This window comes from Salvia splendens, chromosome 3 (genome assembly GCF_004379255.2).
Source record: "Salvia splendens isolate huo1 chromosome 3, SspV2, whole genome shotgun sequence".
NCBI classification, from domain to species: Eukaryota; Viridiplantae; Streptophyta; class Magnoliopsida; order Lamiales; family Lamiaceae; genus Salvia; species Salvia splendens.
In genome coordinates, this window is record NC_056034.1 from 7,041,108 (window position 1) to 7,059,950 (window position 18,843).

The 18,843-nt window shown below is 38.9% G+C and overlaps 2 protein-coding genes and 2 pseudogenes across 2 annotated transcripts; 1 reads left to right on the forward strand and 3 right to left on the reverse strand.

The window, feature by feature from the left end:
* The first annotated feature begins 2,801 nt into the window (after nucleotides 1-2,801).
* Nucleotides 2,802-5,089, forward strand: LOC121796491 (annotated as a pseudogene).
* A 5,134-nt stretch (nucleotides 5,090-10,223) lies between these two features.
* LOC121794023 (auxin-responsive protein SAUR32-like) lies at nucleotides 10,224-10,860 on the reverse strand. Its single transcript, XM_042192037.1, has one exon. It carries the CDS (start codon nucleotides 10,647-10,649, stop codon nucleotides 10,341-10,343), a length of 309 nt encoding a protein of 102 aa, XP_042047971.1. The 5' UTR covers nucleotides 10,650-10,860; the 3' UTR covers nucleotides 10,224-10,340.
* Nucleotides 10,861-14,588: 3,728 nt separating this feature from the next.
* On the reverse strand, nucleotides 14,589-15,768 carry LOC121797154 (annotated as a pseudogene).
* Nucleotides 15,769-16,995: 1,227 nt separating this feature from the next.
* Nucleotides 16,996-17,937, reverse strand: LOC121794644 (cytochrome b5-like). Its single transcript, XM_042192911.1, has 3 exons — nucleotides 17,851-17,937; nucleotides 17,361-17,427; nucleotides 16,996-17,246 (listed from the first exon to the last, which is right to left on the reverse strand). Exons 1-3 carry the CDS (start codon nucleotides 17,935-17,937, stop codon nucleotides 16,996-16,998), a joined length of 405 nt encoding a protein of 134 aa, XP_042048845.1.
* Between the last annotated feature and the right edge of the window lie 906 nt (nucleotides 17,938-18,843).

Consider the following 18,843-nt stretch of genomic DNA (forward strand, 5'->3'; position numbering starts at 1 on the left):
ATACTACAAATATAATTTGTTTTGAAATAATATACAAAAAATTAATATTAATATACAGATTTTTAGTTTTTAAAAAATCTAAAAAAAAGTATATAAACATTCAAAACTTACAAATTTGATCCTCAAATCAAATTTATTAGATAAATATATCGTCAGGAGCTAAAAGATTGAAGTTAAAATTTCTAAAAGAATTTAATTAAAAATATAATTTTATAAATATTGAGTACTAAAAAATTGGGCAAAACTCCCACGCTGCGCAGCAGCGCATGTCTATCTCTCTTCGATAATCTACTCATCTTCTCGGAACAGCGTTATCAATTGCTGTCCGCCTGTCCCTCTTTTCTTGCTCACTCCCCCTCTCTTCTATCTCATCACTCTCTTTCTCTCTCCTCTTCTCTACTTCTTCTTTTATTCAAGTCCTTTATATGATTTCAATTTGCTATTCAGAGTATTGAATTCTTTTGCAATTGGGACAGAGGCAGAAAATAAAGATTGAGGCTTTGTAAACAGATGTGAAGATTTCAATACATATACCTCCTGCTGGGGAAGAACGAAGGAAATCTTGTGAATTCTCACGACTTTCTCTCAACTGAAATTGGCCATGGAATTAGTACGTGAAGTTGTTTTGCATTCCTGGAATTGAAAAGAAAAATACCAAAATTTCAATAGCTGGAATACATGCAACTTATCTTCTTCACATGGCGATTCTCTCATCACTCCCGAATCCAAATGGTTGGAGGTAAAATAATAAGAGAATAGAAATAAGATAAAAATTCAGAAATCCCTTAGAGCATCCGCAACGGTGGCGCTGCTCGCCACCGCCGTCCGCGCCGCTGGCACGGACGCCACCCGCCGCCGCTGCGCTCGCGCATCGAGCAGCGCCGTGCCAGCGAGCAGCTGACGTGGCGCACCCTCATTCGTCAACGGCATAGCCGTTGGGTTTAAATAATGTTTTTTTTAAAAAAAATCGGTTTTTAATTAAAAAATCGATAAAAAAAAATTTCACTTCCCAAAAAAATTATATCCGTTTATAACCGTTTTTTCCCACTTTTTAATTTTTTTTACCCAAAAAATACACACTTTCATCTATAAATACCCTCAATTTCACTCCAAAAAATTCACATCAAACTACACAATTCTCATCATCATTCTCTCATCTCCATTCTCATCTTCAATCTCTCATATCCATTTTCATCTTCATTCTCTCATACCCTACAACATCACTATGTCCGGCCAAGGCGATAACCCTACGGGCTCCCACGGTTGGAACCCCGAATGGTTCGGTTCACAACCGTTTCCTAGTCCGGAAACGGAATATTCGGCCCCTTCTCAAACCCAAGATTCGGCCGTTCCGAGTGGCTACCGTCCATACCCAATACCAATAGACGACCAAGGTGCCTCCGAAGGACGATACAGGTGGACACCGGAGCCTAGGCCGACCGCCCCCTCCCAACCTCCGCAAGCTCCTACTCGCTGCAGCGGTGTCCGCACACCGTACACGCCGGCGGAGATGGATAAATTGTTCAAGGCATACTTCGAAATCTCCGAAGATGCGGCGGTTGGCACGAACCAATCGGGCGATCACTTTTGGTGGCGCGTCTCTCGCCGGTAAATGCAAACCGGCCACCGGGAACGATCAAGCGCAACGAGAGTATGGTGCGCAACTGCATCGGCCGAGCCAACGACGAAATTGGCAAGTTCAATGGCTATTTCCTCCAGGAGTCGCGGAATGCCGGGAGCGGCCGGAGCGAGGTCGACATCATCACTGCGGTGCTGAGCACATACCAATCCATGAACGGTAAGTCGTTCAAGTACCTCAACGTTTGGCAGGAAACGCGGTTCCACCCAAGGTATCTGAGAGGCGTAACATCCTCCTCTAGCGACACCTCCAAACGGTCAAGTTCGGTATCCCTATCCGACTCCGGCTCCGAAGAAGTGGCTAGCCAACTAGCCGGAGCTAACTTGGGTAGCCCCGACGCCGGACCAAGCGGTTCCCAACGCCGACCGCAAGGAAGGAAGAAGGCGGCGGCCGAGCGCCGGCGCTCCGCGACTCCATCGGCCCCCGCCCCCGAACCCGCACCCTATGTTCCACCTCCACCCCCGAACAACTCATTGTGGGCCCTTTTTGCCCAACTCAATATGGCCGATAGGTCAACTATGACCCCCACGCAACTTCAAACGCACGAGGGCATGATAGTGGGTCTCCAAAAACAATTGGGGTTGTTGCCACCGGATGAGTAGTCTTCCTCGGGTAATATTAGCCAATAATTATGTAATTTTTAATTTTTAGTATTTTAATTATGTAATTTTTAATTTTTAGGATTTTAATTATGTCTTTTTTATTTTATTTGTATTTTGTAATATTTATTGTAATTTTTTAATGAATTTTAGTATTATGGAAATGTTTATGTTTAATTGAATATTAAATTAATTGTGCTCGTCTTTGCGGAAGAGCACAGTTGTGGATGTTGTGCTCTTGCCAGAGAGCAGACATGAATAGTACCGCCCGGGCCCACAATCGCTGGCAAGAGCACGGTTGTGGATGCTCTTATTCTGAAAAATAAGTATGCTCTCGATCCCAAATTACGAAGGTCGGCGAAATTAATCCCAAATCATTTTTTCTGAAATTTCTCCCCCCAAACTCGGACCCTTCCACCAACCCCGCCTTCAACTCCCACCACCGCACCTCCCAATACTACAAACCCGTCAAGCCAGGGCAGAAGCTCCACCCCGACCACAACGATGACCGCGCCGTCGTCGTCGGAATTTCCTACCAATTGCCCGGCGCCCCTTTCGAATTCATGAACAGCTATTCCGAGACGCCTAGGGCTCAGCCTCTGGCGATTCGGGAGCCCACGTTTCTGCCCTTTGCCCCTGGACGGGGAAGGCGCCGGTGAAGAAGAGTAAGAGAAATATCAAGCTGTTTGCTTTTGCTACTAGAAACGCCATGGGCATCTTGTTCATTTATGACTACCAGTATTGATCCTGCAGGAAAAATCTGGTGGCAAGATTATTTGTAGGATGGGCGGAGTGTTGTGTGTTCCAGGCAGAAACTACGATCACCAAAAACGGCCGAAGCTTATACAAGATGCCCCCGAGGGGCTGAGGAAGGAGAAGCAGATGAGTTTAGAACGAAAGGGAAAAGGCTTCTCCCAATCCGTAAATTAGGTACAAACTTAAAAACATGTATTGCTTCATGCTTTTTTCTAATCTAAAAATTAGGGCTTATATTGTCCTAATCTCTATAAGGTGAGCTAGGTAGTGTATTCAAAGACATTAGCTTATTCTGTTTTTCATCTTCTTGCTACGAACTTGCTTTTGTGACAAATCGTGTCCTTTTGTAGCGAAAAATGGGGTTTACATCACCCTGATGAGGGATGTGAGGATCGCGTTTGAAGGGTCCGAATTGGTGAGGATAGGTTGCAGAGGGTTTCAACCTAGTGATTACAAGAAGATAGGAGCTATGTTGAAGGTTGGTGTTCGTTTCTTCGCTGCAGTTCATTATCGTTCTGATATGGAGTGAAAAGGCGGAAGTAAAACAAGATCTGAAATTTTATATTAAAAGAACAATCCTCCAAAGAGGCCTACGGTTGAAACCGTCCTAAGACACTTTATTTTCTGATATATCTAGCTCTTCTAAAGAGGAGCTATTTATAGGACTCCTACGAACTCTATTCTAGGAAAGTAAATCAACATATAAATGAACAAGGAAACAAATCCTCAACATTTAAAGTAATCTTCCACAATCTCTATAAGAGCATCCACAATAAGGGATGTCCCATCCCCTAGGCTAGATGGAAGGGTGTTCCGGACGTCCGCTATTGCGTTAGGCTAACGCGACGGACGTCCGGAAGACGGGCGTGCTCTCATCCGCGGACAACATCTGTTAACCTATCGCTCGTACACTATTGGGCGGACAAGCGTTCGGTTAACCGATTTTTTATTTTATTTTTAATTTTTTTATTTATACTTTATATTTACAACTCATTGCACTTCATTTATTTTAATATTCGATAAACACCAACAATTAAAATGAATTAATCGTATTTGTTAATTTATTTGCTAGGCTAGGGCGTTGGCTAGCCTATTGCTGAGATGTGGGAAGTCCTTAATGATGTGTCAGGCTGTGGGAAGTCGTGGCAGGAGGAGTTTTTGGCTAGCCTATGGATAGTCCATAGCCTATTGTGGATGCTCTAATAATAAAAATAATCTCAAATCAATCTCAAGAGATAAGGGAGATCACTAGCATGATCTCTATCACGTTCTTCCCCTAACGATCTCTCTCGAATCTCGTCTTACCTTCTTTGACCGCAGGAATTGGTGCCATGTGTGCTGCTATCGTTTGATGATGAGCAAATACTGATGTGGAGAGGAAGGGAGTGGAAATCTATGTATCAGGATGAAGTTCCTCGGATATACTCCCTCTGTCCCATTAAATATGCAACATTTGCTTTTCGGCACGGGATTTTATGTAGTGTTGTTTTGTGAGTTAATGAAGAGAGAGTAAAGTAAGAGAGAAGAAAAAGTAGAGAGAGTATTGTTTCTATTTTTAGAAACGTTTCATTTTTAATGGGACAGACCAAAAAGGAAAACGTTTCATTTTTAATGGGACAGAGGGAGTACCTACCTTCTGCTAATGGCTCGTCCCCTACTTATCTTTCGGGTTTGAACATAACTCTAATTCTTCCTCACAAATAGTGATCCGCATATTTGTCTAATTTGCATTGGTTTTTCGTGCAAATCATATCCGGAGTCTAGGTAGATAAGCCCTAAGATGATGGCGCTGTGGCCATGGGCCATTGAGTCGGGGCAAGCATCGATTCTGCATGAGGTCAATGTGAGCCCGGACGAGCTTCTTTCGAAGGTGGAGGAGTTTGAAAGCGCGTCTCAGGCAATCACACACTCTTATCCTGCCACGGTCTATTCAGATGACGGGAGCTCATTCCCGGATTCTAGAGCCCTAGTTGGAGAGGATGATGATGACGATGATTTCAGTGAAGATGATGAGTCTTTTGATGCAATGAAATCTCAAGTTCCATTAGGATCACTTCCCATTGATCTGTTAGCAATGCAATTCAGCGATGGGTGATGAATCTGATTATGAGAATTAGGACCATATACATATTTATGTACATGAATGCGTTATAATGATAACTCATATTTAGGGTGATAACCTAATAACCTCTCAGTTTATGGACGAAATATATTTTTACCTAAATACATAAGGAGTGAAAAGATACAAATATCCTTCTTTGTAAAAGTATATGTTTTGCTGCATGTGATTACATATGTACTTAATTATTAAGTTATCTTAATTAATTCTTCTCAACCATGAGCAAAAGCTAATTGAACAAGAACTGATCAATTACGAATAATAAATTATAGATTGTGTTGGAGCTAATATTTGAAGAAGAAGCTTAGATGTCATCACTGTCCTAAAACAAAATAGTTGTCAATCTGGTGAAAATATTACAAGAACAATAAAAATACCCACACCATTTGTGAAATCGTCAATGCCTCTATTTAGTGGAATGATTTTCTGCCCAAAATATTGCAGGAATAGTGAGACTAAGAGTAATCACAATAGAGCCACGGCGGCGGCCTATTATAGTTATGATGTGAGCCTTGTTGGCTCGCCAAGACCTCGCGACACCTCTCCGAACGAATTAGCCTCTCGCCAACCATACGGCATGCGATGGCTGTTGTAGATGGGCTCGGACTTGGCATTCCTCGACTTGTAACGTCTATAACACGAACATGCTTCGGAATATGGATGAAAGTTGCAAGAACTCGTTGTGGCCATGACATTCCCACAACTTTACAATACAGATGGATATGGATTCGATGTGAGGTATGGGGATGAAATATGGAATGAACGATGCCACGATTGAGGGAGCATGTACAACACATTGGGTGGTTTCGGTTCGTCGACGCCGGGCACCCAGGGTTCGGGCACGCCGGGGGTACCAACCACCCAATTTGATGTTGATGCATTACGCCCGTCCCTCCTCCCCGCTGTATTAGCAGGGATTATCCCATATTCGGGAGGATTATCCGGTTCAACCCACTCCGGAAGAAGGCCGAGGCGGGAGAGGAGGTCGAGGTGGGGGAGGCTACAGGGTGGAGGCAGGGGAGGCTCCAGGGCGGAGGAGGAGGAGGAGGATCTAGGCCGGCATCCGTACGGCCCCAAAGAAACGCTGGCGGTGTACAACGTCTAGATCAGCGTCTCGTACGATCCCATCGTCCGGAATCAACAACCCCGGAAGTGCTTCTGGGTAAAGGTCACCGAGGCCTACCACGAGATTAAGCCGAAAAAGACCCACCGCCGCACATATAAGATGTTCCGCGCTCACTTTGACCGAGTCGACATAGAGGTCAAACGATTCTGCGGCATCTACAAGAATGAAGCGGCTCAGTACCAAAGCGGAGCCACGGGAGCCTACATTCTGAGGTCGGCTTTGCGGGTATACTACGAAGACACCGGCAAACAATTCAAATATGTCGATGTTTGGGAGGTCGTCAGGGACGAGGAAAGGTGGGCCGGCGGTGTGCGGTCCAGCTCGGGCTCGACCTCGAAGCGCACGAAGCACACGGCGAGTGGCCAATACTCGTCTGGTGAGGGCGGTTCGGGCATCATGCCACAAGAGTTTGCCTCGCAGGAGGAGGAGACCTCGGCAGACGATGGCGGAGGGTCCTCCCGTGGGCGCCGTCGGCCGCAAGAGAGAAATGCGGCGAAGGCGGCTAGAGGGAGGAGGGGCCGAGCCAAATCAAGCCAGGCGAGCTCGGGCTCGGGGGGACCCTCGAACTCCCTTATTTCCATGTACATGACCGCCACAATAACGCACACTTCCCATTTTACGCCCACCCAATACGAAGCCTGGCTTAACGGAGTCCTGTTTATGGCGGTACAACTTGGTATCCCGCCTCCAAGTGGCCTCAGGGCACCTCCACCGCCTTCGGGGGATGATTCGCCGGCGGAGTAGTTTTTTTTTATTTTCTATAAAATTGTATTTTAAATTATGTCATTTTTATTTTTTTGAATTTTAAGTTGTATTTTTATTTTATGTTGTAATGTTATTTTATTGTTAATGAAGTGTGTTTTTTATTAATTGAATTTGTTGGAAAAAAAATAAAAAAAAATGAAATTGAATGAATAGTAATTTAAGGATGGTTAAGGGACGGAGGGTTGCAGGTTATGTTCCTTAGTTAAGAGATGGAGTAAAAAAGTATAGTGGGGTCCGCAAATAGTGTTTTAAGGGACGGTATAGTGACAACGTTGTGGATGACCTTAGAGCATATTAGGGTTGGAGAAATACCGTGATTTGTGGTGTCTTAAATGGGGTAAATAATTGTCAAATTGATTGAGGAATTAACAACTCATTGACTGGTTTAAATTTGGAATGGATTGCGGATTGAAGAGGAGGAGCGTAGAAGACATTAAAGAAGATTTGGAGATTTATTTTTCTACCGCTGGATTAAGAAGGATAGAAATTTGGGCTTATATTAATCCCTTTGTATTTTATTTAAATTGTGTATCCCACAATTTATATATTTCTTTTTCCAATATTAGATTTGTATTAATTATTTAATTTATCGGATCCAGTACGGAATTGAGTCCAATAAATATTCATCACGGAAAGAAATTATTTAAATTTCAAATTGTAGGTTCGCCATCGCAATTCAAACTCTTAAGAAGTTATTTTGCCTCAGCAATAAAACCACTCATTCGAAAAATAATTAAATTCACCTCGCATCAATTATTCAAACAGCCACGTCATGTAATCAACAAAGTTGACTCGGTAGTCAAAACCCTAAATCCAATTAGGTCACAAGAATATCGAATAATCATTTCGCTCATCATTTAATCTGCGGACATCAAGGCATTAAATGTAAAAATTTTAAGGTTCAAAAAGTGGGGCGTTACATTAATAGAGATCGTCGAAAACGGACAGCAGTCTGAGCACTTTGCACGTCATTATTTACTTTGCTGCTGCATTATTTAACCGTTGCAGTTTTGCTATTCAAAACACGATTCCATCAATGTATTTATCATTCTCTGAAGGTCATCCGTCACAATACCTTTAGATATAATGATGTACAGATGAGTGAAGACGTACATTCGAGCCTCTCCTTTGAAACGTGCGGCTTTGAAAGTTTGTTTGATTTGTAGCTGTGTGTATTTTATGTGATTAGGCTCTTTGGAAGGCTTTGAGAGAGGACGAGCTCATTTACCTTGGAACTCAATTCCAACTTATGGAACCAAAAGATGGCTATGTCTCTCTTCATAATTTCAGAACATAACCAGTCGTATTACGATGGCCTTGTGCTTATATCGGACATCGCGAGCGCAGCATTTGAGGAGGGAAATCGTGCTACTTCCGTCGAGGAATTGGCACAGGCTAAACTCATCGTACGTATATTTTGTGTTTCAGGACCAACTAGTTACTATGTTCTCGGCGATTGGATCAGGTTTACAAAGTTGTTGCATGGCGTTCAAATACTACACACCGACAATTACTACATATCTCTCTCTCTCTCTCCAATACCTATAAAAGTAAACAGAAACACAAGTTAAACAACAGGTCCTGCCTTACCTAGTATATTTAGCTTTGGAAAATAATGTATCATCCGATTAAAGGCTTGTCTATAACATGAGAGATGCCTAATGATTTTGATTTTTTCTTTTCTTTTCAGAATTTGGCCCTCCTGCTTATTTTACACAATATTTTCGTGTAAACTGCTAAGCAGCATCACATGCTTGTGCTAAATGTCAAACTTTGGATTGTTTATTTGGTCAACTTTTTTTTTTGTTCTGGCTTGGAATAAAGGTTTTAAAATAAATTAGGTGGCATCTAGCTGTCAGGTTTGCCATTTTTTGTGGTTGAGATTATTAAAGTTGAACGTGGATTAGGAAATACAAAAACTTGATGGATGGTTGAGAAAAAAATGAGCAAGTGGGGTTTAAATGCCCAAGAAAGCATGGAGAATTGGTGCAGAATATGATGAGAAACAGTAAGATATGATGATAAATAAATTTGTTAATTGATAAATTAATAAAAATTCAAAGATCATGTCATAGTGTCTTCAAATAGTCGAATCCAAAACGTTTATTCTCGCGTACTAGTAGTATCAACTTTACCACAAGACCATGTTATGGCGTATTCAAATAGCCGAATCCAAGACTTTTATTTTTATATACTAGTATTAACTTTACACCGTACCAACACATTCATACAATATTATTATTATTATTATTATTTCATGAAATAGGCTGTTTAAATAGTGTACTTCATTAATTAAGGGGCAAAGGTCAAAATCCCTACCCTTTTTCTATGGAAACCATGCTTAATTTGGTAGATTGCACATGCATCCATTTCAATTTTCCCAACGCCAATTCCCCTTCCCATGAATCCCCATATTGAAATAATGAAATGCTCTTATCCAGATCTTTAATAGTAAAAACTTTAGGAGCTTCTTGCAAAATACCAGATCTTTTATTACTACTGTCTGTACATTCTGTTAGAAAAATAAATAAAATGTTGAAACGAATGGATCACATACATACTAATAACTTATAGGATTATTATTCTATGAAACTTTTCTTCGTGTCAGCATTTATAAATTACAATAAAACCTTGAAATACTCCAAATTTCTAATAAGGCACCAAAATTGAGTACATATATATGTGAAGCCCTTAATACTAGTCTACTCATCGCATGATGTCATTTATAATCTAAACCTATATTGTTGGTGTAAATAAATTCTCTTCATCACGTGCATGTGTAGTTGGAATCTAATTCCAAAATCTCACATAAAAGTCTACAATCACCAAAGGGTTTCTACACGTAGTAGAATTCTGAAATCCTAATAAAAAACTTCATATACTATTCAATTCTATCACTACGCAAGCATTCATATCTTTAGGAAAACACAATTAATTTGGTTATCATTACGTAAGCATTCCTATCTTTAGAAAACAAAACTAATTTAGTTAGCAGTGCACATATAGTTGTTTGTACATTTCTATTACCAATGGCAATAACAATTAAAAAATTTGCAACCACAACTGACATCCTCCTCTTTCCTCGTATGTATTTTTGAGTATGTTGTATATTTAATTTGGGGAAGGAGGTAGAATGATATTTATAAAGAAGATTCAACGTATAGAAAATTAAAAGGTGTCTTGGAAAGTAGAGTAGTATTTGCCAAACATGAAAGTGGATGATATTAACACGAATCCTGCTTTGATTTAAAATCTGTAAGAAGCATACACCTTCAATCCCAATCTAAGGAACCCTAATTAAGTCAAGAATCACAATTAATTCATAAATATAACCGATCAAGCTCTGAAACACAATAACTGGTGGTGGTGCGACGTCGCATCCTGATCAATCAAGCCTTGAATCTGACGAAACTCCTCGACGTGGCAGGGGATATTGATCGGACCTTTCTGATTGAAGCCGTACTCCTCCTCCGCCTCCTTGAGCAGCTCCGTGAAGAGCGGGTGGTTGATGTAGATGACCGGAATGACGAAGCGCTGCTGCTCCGCTGCCTGGCCCACCGTAATCGCCAGGCATCCCTTGGGGATTCCCCGCCGGCCGCCGTGGTGGAGATGGAAATTGATCAGGTGGTGGCCGCCGCTTCCCATCTTAATTACTAGCTAGCAGTTGCGAAGTTTGTATGTACAATTTGAAGTAGAAAGAAAAAATTGGATGAGGAGGAGAGAGAGAAGGGCCAAGGATCGGAGGCAGAGATGGCGAGTTTGAAGCGCGTTTGAGCGGAATCGGTTAGGGAATTGGGGATATTGCAGGTCATGATAAAGGAGTGAAGCGCTGTGAAAATGATGGAGGAATATTGAAGAATATGGGAGATGTATTTATACACGAGGGGTTTGTTGGTACGTGTATTGCTATGCTAATCTACATCATTTACGACCAATAATAGAAATCATATAGAGGCGGACTTTATCCAAAATACATCATTTGGTAGTGTGACTCTCCACTATCCACAAACACACGAATTAACATAGGTGAAATTAACGATTACGAAAGATTTTATTACTATACTCCAAGAAATTATACACACAACTTCTTCCCAGATTAACTGTCCACATTACCTTACTGACATGTCTCAAACACAATGATGCAACTCAAGTATCGCAAATTAAGGATAAATTGAATTGATCTAACTCAAGAATTATCTAGCAAGCTCATTAAAAATGAATAATTAAGCAATCCAAGATGTATTAATATAATTACAAGTGGACCAAAGATTGAAGACTAGTGAACTGACCGCCGGTAAAGAAATGAGCCCAAGAGAATCAAGAGTCTCATTATTTTCAAAAATTACAAGACTTTATGTTGCTCAGAAACATAGTCAGTTGATTATACTAAAAGTGCACGAGTAATTCAAATATCAATCATATACTGATTCTGATAGTTAAATATCATCCAAAAGTTTTTTATTGCATGCTTAATTTTAAAAACAGTTAATTATGGGAAATTTTGGTCCAAAGTACAAAGTCATGTTTTTGGGTGAATTTCCCTCAAGAGATAACGATCATATATTTGCGTAGAAGGTAAAATACTATTCACATTATTAGAGAACGTGCGACTAAGATATGAATTTCAAACCTTCATCTCCAAGTTAAATAGTATAAAAAAATCTCATTTCAATAAAAAAAAGCTTAATTATTTATAAATTTTGGAATAATACAATTGTTTTCCTGTATTTTTTTTACTTTTATGTTAGATGTACACATACACAAATTAGTTTGTTTTGGAAAACAAGTCAAAATTAATCCTTAATACCATGAAATTGAAAGCCTTCTTAATTTATGGATAAATATTGCATACATTTTCAATATTGGAAGTTGGATGAGGATTAGGGATGCAAAATCTAAATTTCAATCATAATAGTAAATATGAAAACAATTTGAACGTGGAAGAAAAGAGTGGGCTCATTTATTTAAGGTTTATAGCTGCCAGCGGGCATTCATATTTTGAGAAGGAAAGGGATAGAAAAAAAAATACTCCTATTTGATGACTAATTTATACTACCAGTGTTTTTTTTTCCAAATTTTAAATCTAAAATACTTCAGCCATGGCCGACAAAAGCCACTTTTATTTTTTATTGCAATTTTTTTGCAAAGAGTAAAATCGAGTAAAATCCTTAATTCAAGATTGAGAAGATAACAATCTCCACTCTCCAGCAAGGAAGCTGGGAACGCAACACGTGACAAATTAACTTGTTTCGTTGGTGGGAAATTGCAATATGGAGTATTTCAATTATGACCTTTTCCATTTCATTTACTTATTCAATTCAATCTATGTATCCACTTGCCATATATGCCCTAAACATATAACCAACTCAAATAATCCCCCACCAAATAAATCTAAACGCGTATTTTAGATTATACTGGAGCCGAGCCTGTCCATATTCAGTAATATAAATATTGACAGTTTCAAAATGTCATCTGAATTTTAAATATTCTACTAATAAAGTTTAGGTAATTTGATGCTAATCGTAAAGAGTTATAGATCCGTAATAATACTGGATGAGAGACCATTGTATAATTCATTTCTATTTTTTTTGTACTTGTTATTGTTTTAGTAGTAGTACTATTTCCTTCCGTCACTAAACACAATAAACAGAAATATAAATGAATGGAAGTCTTTTATTGAATAAAATAGACCCTTTAAAGGATTTGTGGCCGACACTATCATATTATCTCCCTAAAAAAACTCTAAAACGCAACATTCATTTTGATATTTGACCCTTTTGCTTTGGTTGCATCATTTTATTTGGACCCTTAACAACATTTTTTTTATATTTTTATATTTTCACTAACAAAAAATAAAGAATATCATTTATATATTGGTTAGTGTCTATGGGTAGATATAAATAATGTATTGTGTAGAAAAAAGAAAAAAAGAAAAAAAGAACAACATTTGTAGTGCAGTTGATCAATTGAACATTTTGAGATGGTAAATTGAAATTAAAAGCTTTGAAAAGCAAAAGAGTCTGGACCTTTACGTCTTAAGTTAGCAAATGAGGCTTACTTCATTAAGAAATTAAATGGATGGTCGGTTACTTAAAAACATACAATTAAGATACGAAAGGAACATTACTTATCCTGAATAAAAGAAAAAAAAAGCTATAAGGGAACATCGATCATTAAACATTATCATTTTTAAGTCTTTCTAAGAGCTAAAATAGATTATTTGGTTAAGTATCCTTTTTGCATGAGGTCCACATTTATCTCAAAATATATGTGACATTATGTGTTGTTTTCAAATTGGCGATGAGTTTCATCATAATCTAAGCCAATTCAACTATCTGTTTGACTAATTGTAGGGAGACAGTGTTGGATTGGAAAAAATAAGATAACGTGTTTATGCTATTGTTTGATTTCATAAATAGGGAGTGAAAAGATACAAATATCCTTATTGGGATATACTAATATGCTAACTAATTTTAAAGTTACAACGTACACCCAATCTCGTGCTGTCACGTAGCACGAAACATGCAATCTGGTAAACACTAAAATGCAATATACATTTGTAAAAGTTATAAATAGATTTCGGCAGATTGCATTTTAGTTATAGACATATTGCATTTTTTATTGTTGAGTTTTGCATTTTAGATGTAGACTGTTCAATTTGCATTGTGTATATACACAAATTGTATTTATATATAGTTTATTTTGCATTGTACACAATTTATGTTAAAATGCAAAACCTAACAATATAAAATGCAATTTTCCTATAACTAAAATGCAATTTGCATAAAACCATCTACAACTTCACAAATGTATATTGCATTTTTGTCTGTATAATATTGCATGTTTTATGTCATGTGGCAACACGAGATCGGATGTATGTTGTGACTCTAATTAAGGATCCAGCCTAATGCTCCCCTATCCTTCTTTATATAAGTATATATTTTGCTGCATGAGATTAAATACGTATGTAATTATTGATCAAGTTAATCTTAATTAATTCTACTCGAGCATGAGTTGATTAATTAGTTATTAGGTCCATGAGCAAAAACTAATTGAACAAGAACTGATCAATTACGAATAATAAACTGTAGATTGTGTCAGAGCAAATGTTTGGAGAAGAAGCTTTGATGTCATCACCATCCAAAAACAAATCGTTGTATCAATTTGGTGAAATCATTACAAAAACAATAAAAAATACCCACACCATTTGTGAATGCCTCAATTTTCTCTGCTCAAAATATTGCAGGAATGGTGAGGCCATTGAGAGTGCATGGTTTCTTTCTCAAAAAAGATACTGTGATTATTCGTCGTTTCTTCTAGGTTTTGCTGGAAGGAATAATAGCGCTAATGTCATGTGATCGGTAGGGAGGGGATGGAATGTAAGTGTGTAAAATAACATAGCTATGCAGAGAAGTCAAACAAAACCTTGTTCTCTGCAGTTAAATATTTTGTCAGTGCACAATAAAACTAGCTATGCAGACAAAATAGCTATGGCAAAACACACATTAATCGATAACAAGATGATAACTGAACTTTGAGTTAAAACATCATCAACATTATGTAGTTCAAAGTCATTCACCCACAAAAAAAACAAAGAAACAAAAAAACACTGATACACCTGGTGATCTACTTGATCTTCTTCCTTGGCCACAACTGCAGAAAACAAATAACCATTAGACAAACTTAATAATGTCTGCCAGGTTCCTGAAACAATTCATGTTGAGGCCTCATACCTGGTTGCTGTGTCCACACTTCTTCTTCCTGCAGTTGACAGCGCGAGGGTGCAAGCAGGCATAACATCTGCAGGTCAAGTTTAAAAAATCATGATCTAAACAACAAACATCAAATTCTAAGTTGAAAGTTCATAAGTAAGAATAAGTTGGCATTTGAAATCATTGGTTCAGTTAATCAGATGTTAACAGTGGCAAATTTGTATCCAAGCATCAAATATCGTTGTAATAGTGAAGCCACTTATTAGTTGTTTTAGCAAACTTATAAAACCAAGCATGTTTTTTCACCAAGCACTATTGATACTAAGTTAAAGTCCATATCAGCTTACAACCTTATAGAGACTATACAAAATTCAAGAAAACCCTCACCATACAAGTAATCCCTGCATCTCAAAATATATAGCATCAGTTCGACTGAATGGATAAATCTTACTTGCGGCATATCATCTTGTCCTGGTTATACTTCCTAGCGAAAGCCATAAGAGATGGCTCGATAATCCACCCCTAAGCCTCAGAACCAAATGCAGGGTTGATTCTGCAATACACATCCAATAACAAATAAATCATTCACTCTCCAGGATTTAAGCAACCAAAAAGGATATGAACACTAATCAAAAGCTAGCTTTTTGCTTCATCTTTAGGTCTATAAAATGAGTTTGACTCATGTTTGCCAGGTTAAGAAATTAGGTCAAATTACTAAACCCATAGACAACAGGAATAAAACTGAACTAGTGGAAAATAAAAACCGTTCTGAATGTTATAATCAGCGAGTGTTCGCCCATCTTCAAGCTGCTTTCCAGCGAAAATCAGACGCTGTTGATCCGGAGGAATTCCTGCACCAATTAAATACTAACAAATATAAATGATGTTTCAGCATAAATTGTTTAGATTAAAATAAGTGGGAGAGGGGGGAAAGAGTTTGCAAAAACACTAGCCTTCCTTGTCTTGAATCTTGGCCTTGACATTGTCAATATTCAACCTCGAGCGTTATGGGTTTTTCCGGTCAAGGTTTTCACGAAGATTTGCATTTTGGCTCGTCTCTAGCTTCACCTCAGGTATCCTTTTCGCGCAACGCCCATATTTATACGTGGAGGAGAAAATGCGATTAGGGTTTTGCTCTGATCGCTTACCAAACGACGACATTACACATTTGGTTCGTTGCAACAAGCCCTATTAACGCCGTATTCTATTTTATTTATAGGAGTAACAATTTCAAGGCCAAATCAAATTCATGATTTTTTGTAAATTTGTATTTAGTTCATAAAAATTATTAACTTTAATATAAGTACGTTTAGGCTAAAGTATTTTAATTTCCACATCATACATAATTTACCAAAATCAAAATCAATAGAATAGTTGAAATAAATGTCAAAATTATGAAATGAAAGTATATATTTCAAAGTTATGAAATTTACTCGTATTTGACCAGACTTCATCATTTTTCAAAATTGAAGTTGATAAATCAAAATTAAACCGAGAAACTGAGCACAAAACATTAGAGCATCTTTAACGCAGAGGGTCAGACCGCAAATCGCGAGTCCCGGCCCGTCCTACGCGATGGAGGAGGATGTGGCACGGCTCAGGCCGGTCCTGGGGCCGCATTTGCTGCCCGGCCTGGCGGCGATGGAGCTTCCGGTTTGTTGTAGGCCGGGACGCTACTGTTCACGGATTTTTGAATTTTTGGAAGAGGAAGAAGAGGGAGGGGGAGAGGAAGAAGAAGGAGAAAGATGGAGAAAAGAGGAAGAAGATGGAGAGTGAGAGGGGCGAGATCCAATCATCACTTTTTTTTAAATATTTTTATTTTTTTTTTTTGCACTTTTTTTAATTTTCTAATTTTTTTATAATTTTTAGTTTATAATTTATTATTTTTATATTAAAAATGAATTTCTCGTGTTATAATTGCTCAACGTATTCTATTTTACGAGTAAAATAAGTTGGAGTTGTGAATAGTGTCATTTATTAGTTGCGGCCCGGGGTGGGGCCTGCAGGGTTAGAGCAGTTGTGGGCCGAGACTCAAATTTAGGGAAATGATGACGTGGATGGGACTTGGGGCCAGAAATGGGGACGGGGTTATTCATGCTCTTACTCCACAACCGTTTTTCACAAAGAACACAAAACAACAAAGCCTACAGCATAGAGCAGGCAAACTAGATAATCTCGTCGAGAGTTCAGTAACAACATGTTTACGAGCCTAGAAGGGAGACAATCAATAAGGAAAATAACTAACAGTAACAATGTAATATTTGTGCTATTCTAGGCTCTCACTTCTCTTTGGTGTAGAGTCGGACAGCAAATGCCAATCCCAATATCAGGAGAGGCACGAGAAACTGCAAGATCTTAATCACAAACTCTGGAGTCTTGTCTGGATTGTATGATGGTGGTTGTGGAGCAACGTAGCTTCGTTTTAGGGGCACTGCTGCCGTGTATATCTCCCCAATGTAGTACTTATCCATCATCTCCCGAGCAGAATCGCTGTGCCCAACATCTTCAAAGTCATTGGTTGCATCTTTTCCTGTAAAGATTAAAGACCAACAATTTCACATGCCACTCTTGATTTAGTCTTTGTTTGCAGTTTTACATAATCATCTTTATCAAAGAAAAATAGCATTGATCATAGTTAAGTTACCAGTGGCTGATAGTAGAACCTCATCACCTCCAGGATGATCTTCCATGAAAGGGGTAACATCATAAACCTGCAAACATTATAAACTATCAATGTAGTATATCGTTTGAAGGAAACTTCTATGTAAGACTTAACGTCAAACCCAAACAAGTGTCCACAAATACAGCCATAATATTCATGATGCGGCGCGGTACCAACAAATTCCACTCCATGCTTCATATTGCTTATAGTATAAAATTTTAGTAAGATACTTAAAATTAAACGACCACCATGATTTCAACTTTCTACTCCAAGAGACACGCTCCCCATATTCCTAGATTCATAGTGATCATTTGAGACAGTTCAAACTGATGGTTAAAGCTCCTAGAGTAACTAAATTGACTCCAGCGTCACAATGAAATAAAGAATAATACGGCATACAATCAAACAAATTGAATCTAGCACATCAGAATTCTCATAATCGAGCTCTCTTCAATAAAGGGGATGATCTTACCTTGCCGCTGATAATCAGCCAATAGTCCTTAGTCTTATTATGCTTGGCGACCTCCTCAAATATGTGAGATTTCGGATCTGATGCCATCGTTGATTGTTCCTCAATCCTCACCGCTACTAAACACGGAGAAAATAGTTTTAGAAATCGGAACGATAAGAGAAAATATAGCCTAATTGGCATCTAAAGAGAGCACTTGGAAGGAGGAATCAAGAGAAATTAATTCAAACAGAAAGCCTACCAGAGAATCGGAATCTGATAAATTTCAACAGTCGTCGCCAGGTGTTACGGACTCAATTCCCACATCGGTTGTGAGAACAACTGATGTGGGGTATATAGACTAAATGGGCTCTCTCTCCTAACAGGCTAGTCTTTTGGGATGAGTTCTCCCGTTTGGTCTGTATCAATTGGTGCTTTCATTGAGAGCCCAAACGGCTCGGAGTGGTGGCCGGGCAGCGAACTCGCCGTGACCAACGAGTACGTTTGGGGCCGCTCGGAGTGGTGACCCACGGAGTGGTGGCCGGGCAAAGAATCCGCCGTGACCAACGTGGCCGTGACCAACGAGAACTCGGAGTGGTGGCCCACGGAGTGGTGGCCTGGCAAAGAACCAGCCGTGACCAACGTGGCCTCGAATGTTACGGACTCAATTCCCACATCGGTTGTGAGAACAACTGATGTGGGGTATATAGACTAAATGGGCTCTCTCTCCTAACAGGCTAGTCTTTTGGGATGAGTTCTCCCGTTTGGTCTGTATCACCAGGTTTCACAGTGAGAAAGTAGTAAGGGTGTCCACCATAAGGCGGACACCCCAAATAGCCCCGCCCTTATTTTTGTCCATAGACCTAATTTTTTTGTCCATAGCCTCAAAATTTTATTTTCGCCACTATGGTGGACACTTCTAATAGCCCCTAAATTTTATAATCAATTTCCATTATAAAATGTTTTTAGTTTCAATCAAGTATAATTAAAATCAGTGCAATGTAAATAATTAGAAAA

Bases quoted from the DNA above. Each gene is read 5' to 3' on its own strand.
- LOC121794644 (XM_042192911.1), bottom strand. From the start codon at position 17,937: ATGGCATCAGATCCGAAATCTCACATATTTGAGGAGGTCGCCAAGCAT. The intron at 17,428-17,850 runs GTAAGATCATCC...TAATGTTTGCAG, and splicing joins GGCTGATTATCAGCGGCAAG to GTTTATGATGTTACCCCTTT. The intron at 17,247-17,360 runs GTAACTTAACTA...TAATCTTTACAG, and splicing joins GGTTCTACTATCAGCCACTG to GAAAAGATGCAACCAATGAC.
- LOC121794023 (XM_042192037.1), bottom strand. From the start codon at position 10,649: ATGGGAAGCGGCGGCCACCACCTGATCAATTTCCATCTCCACCACGGC.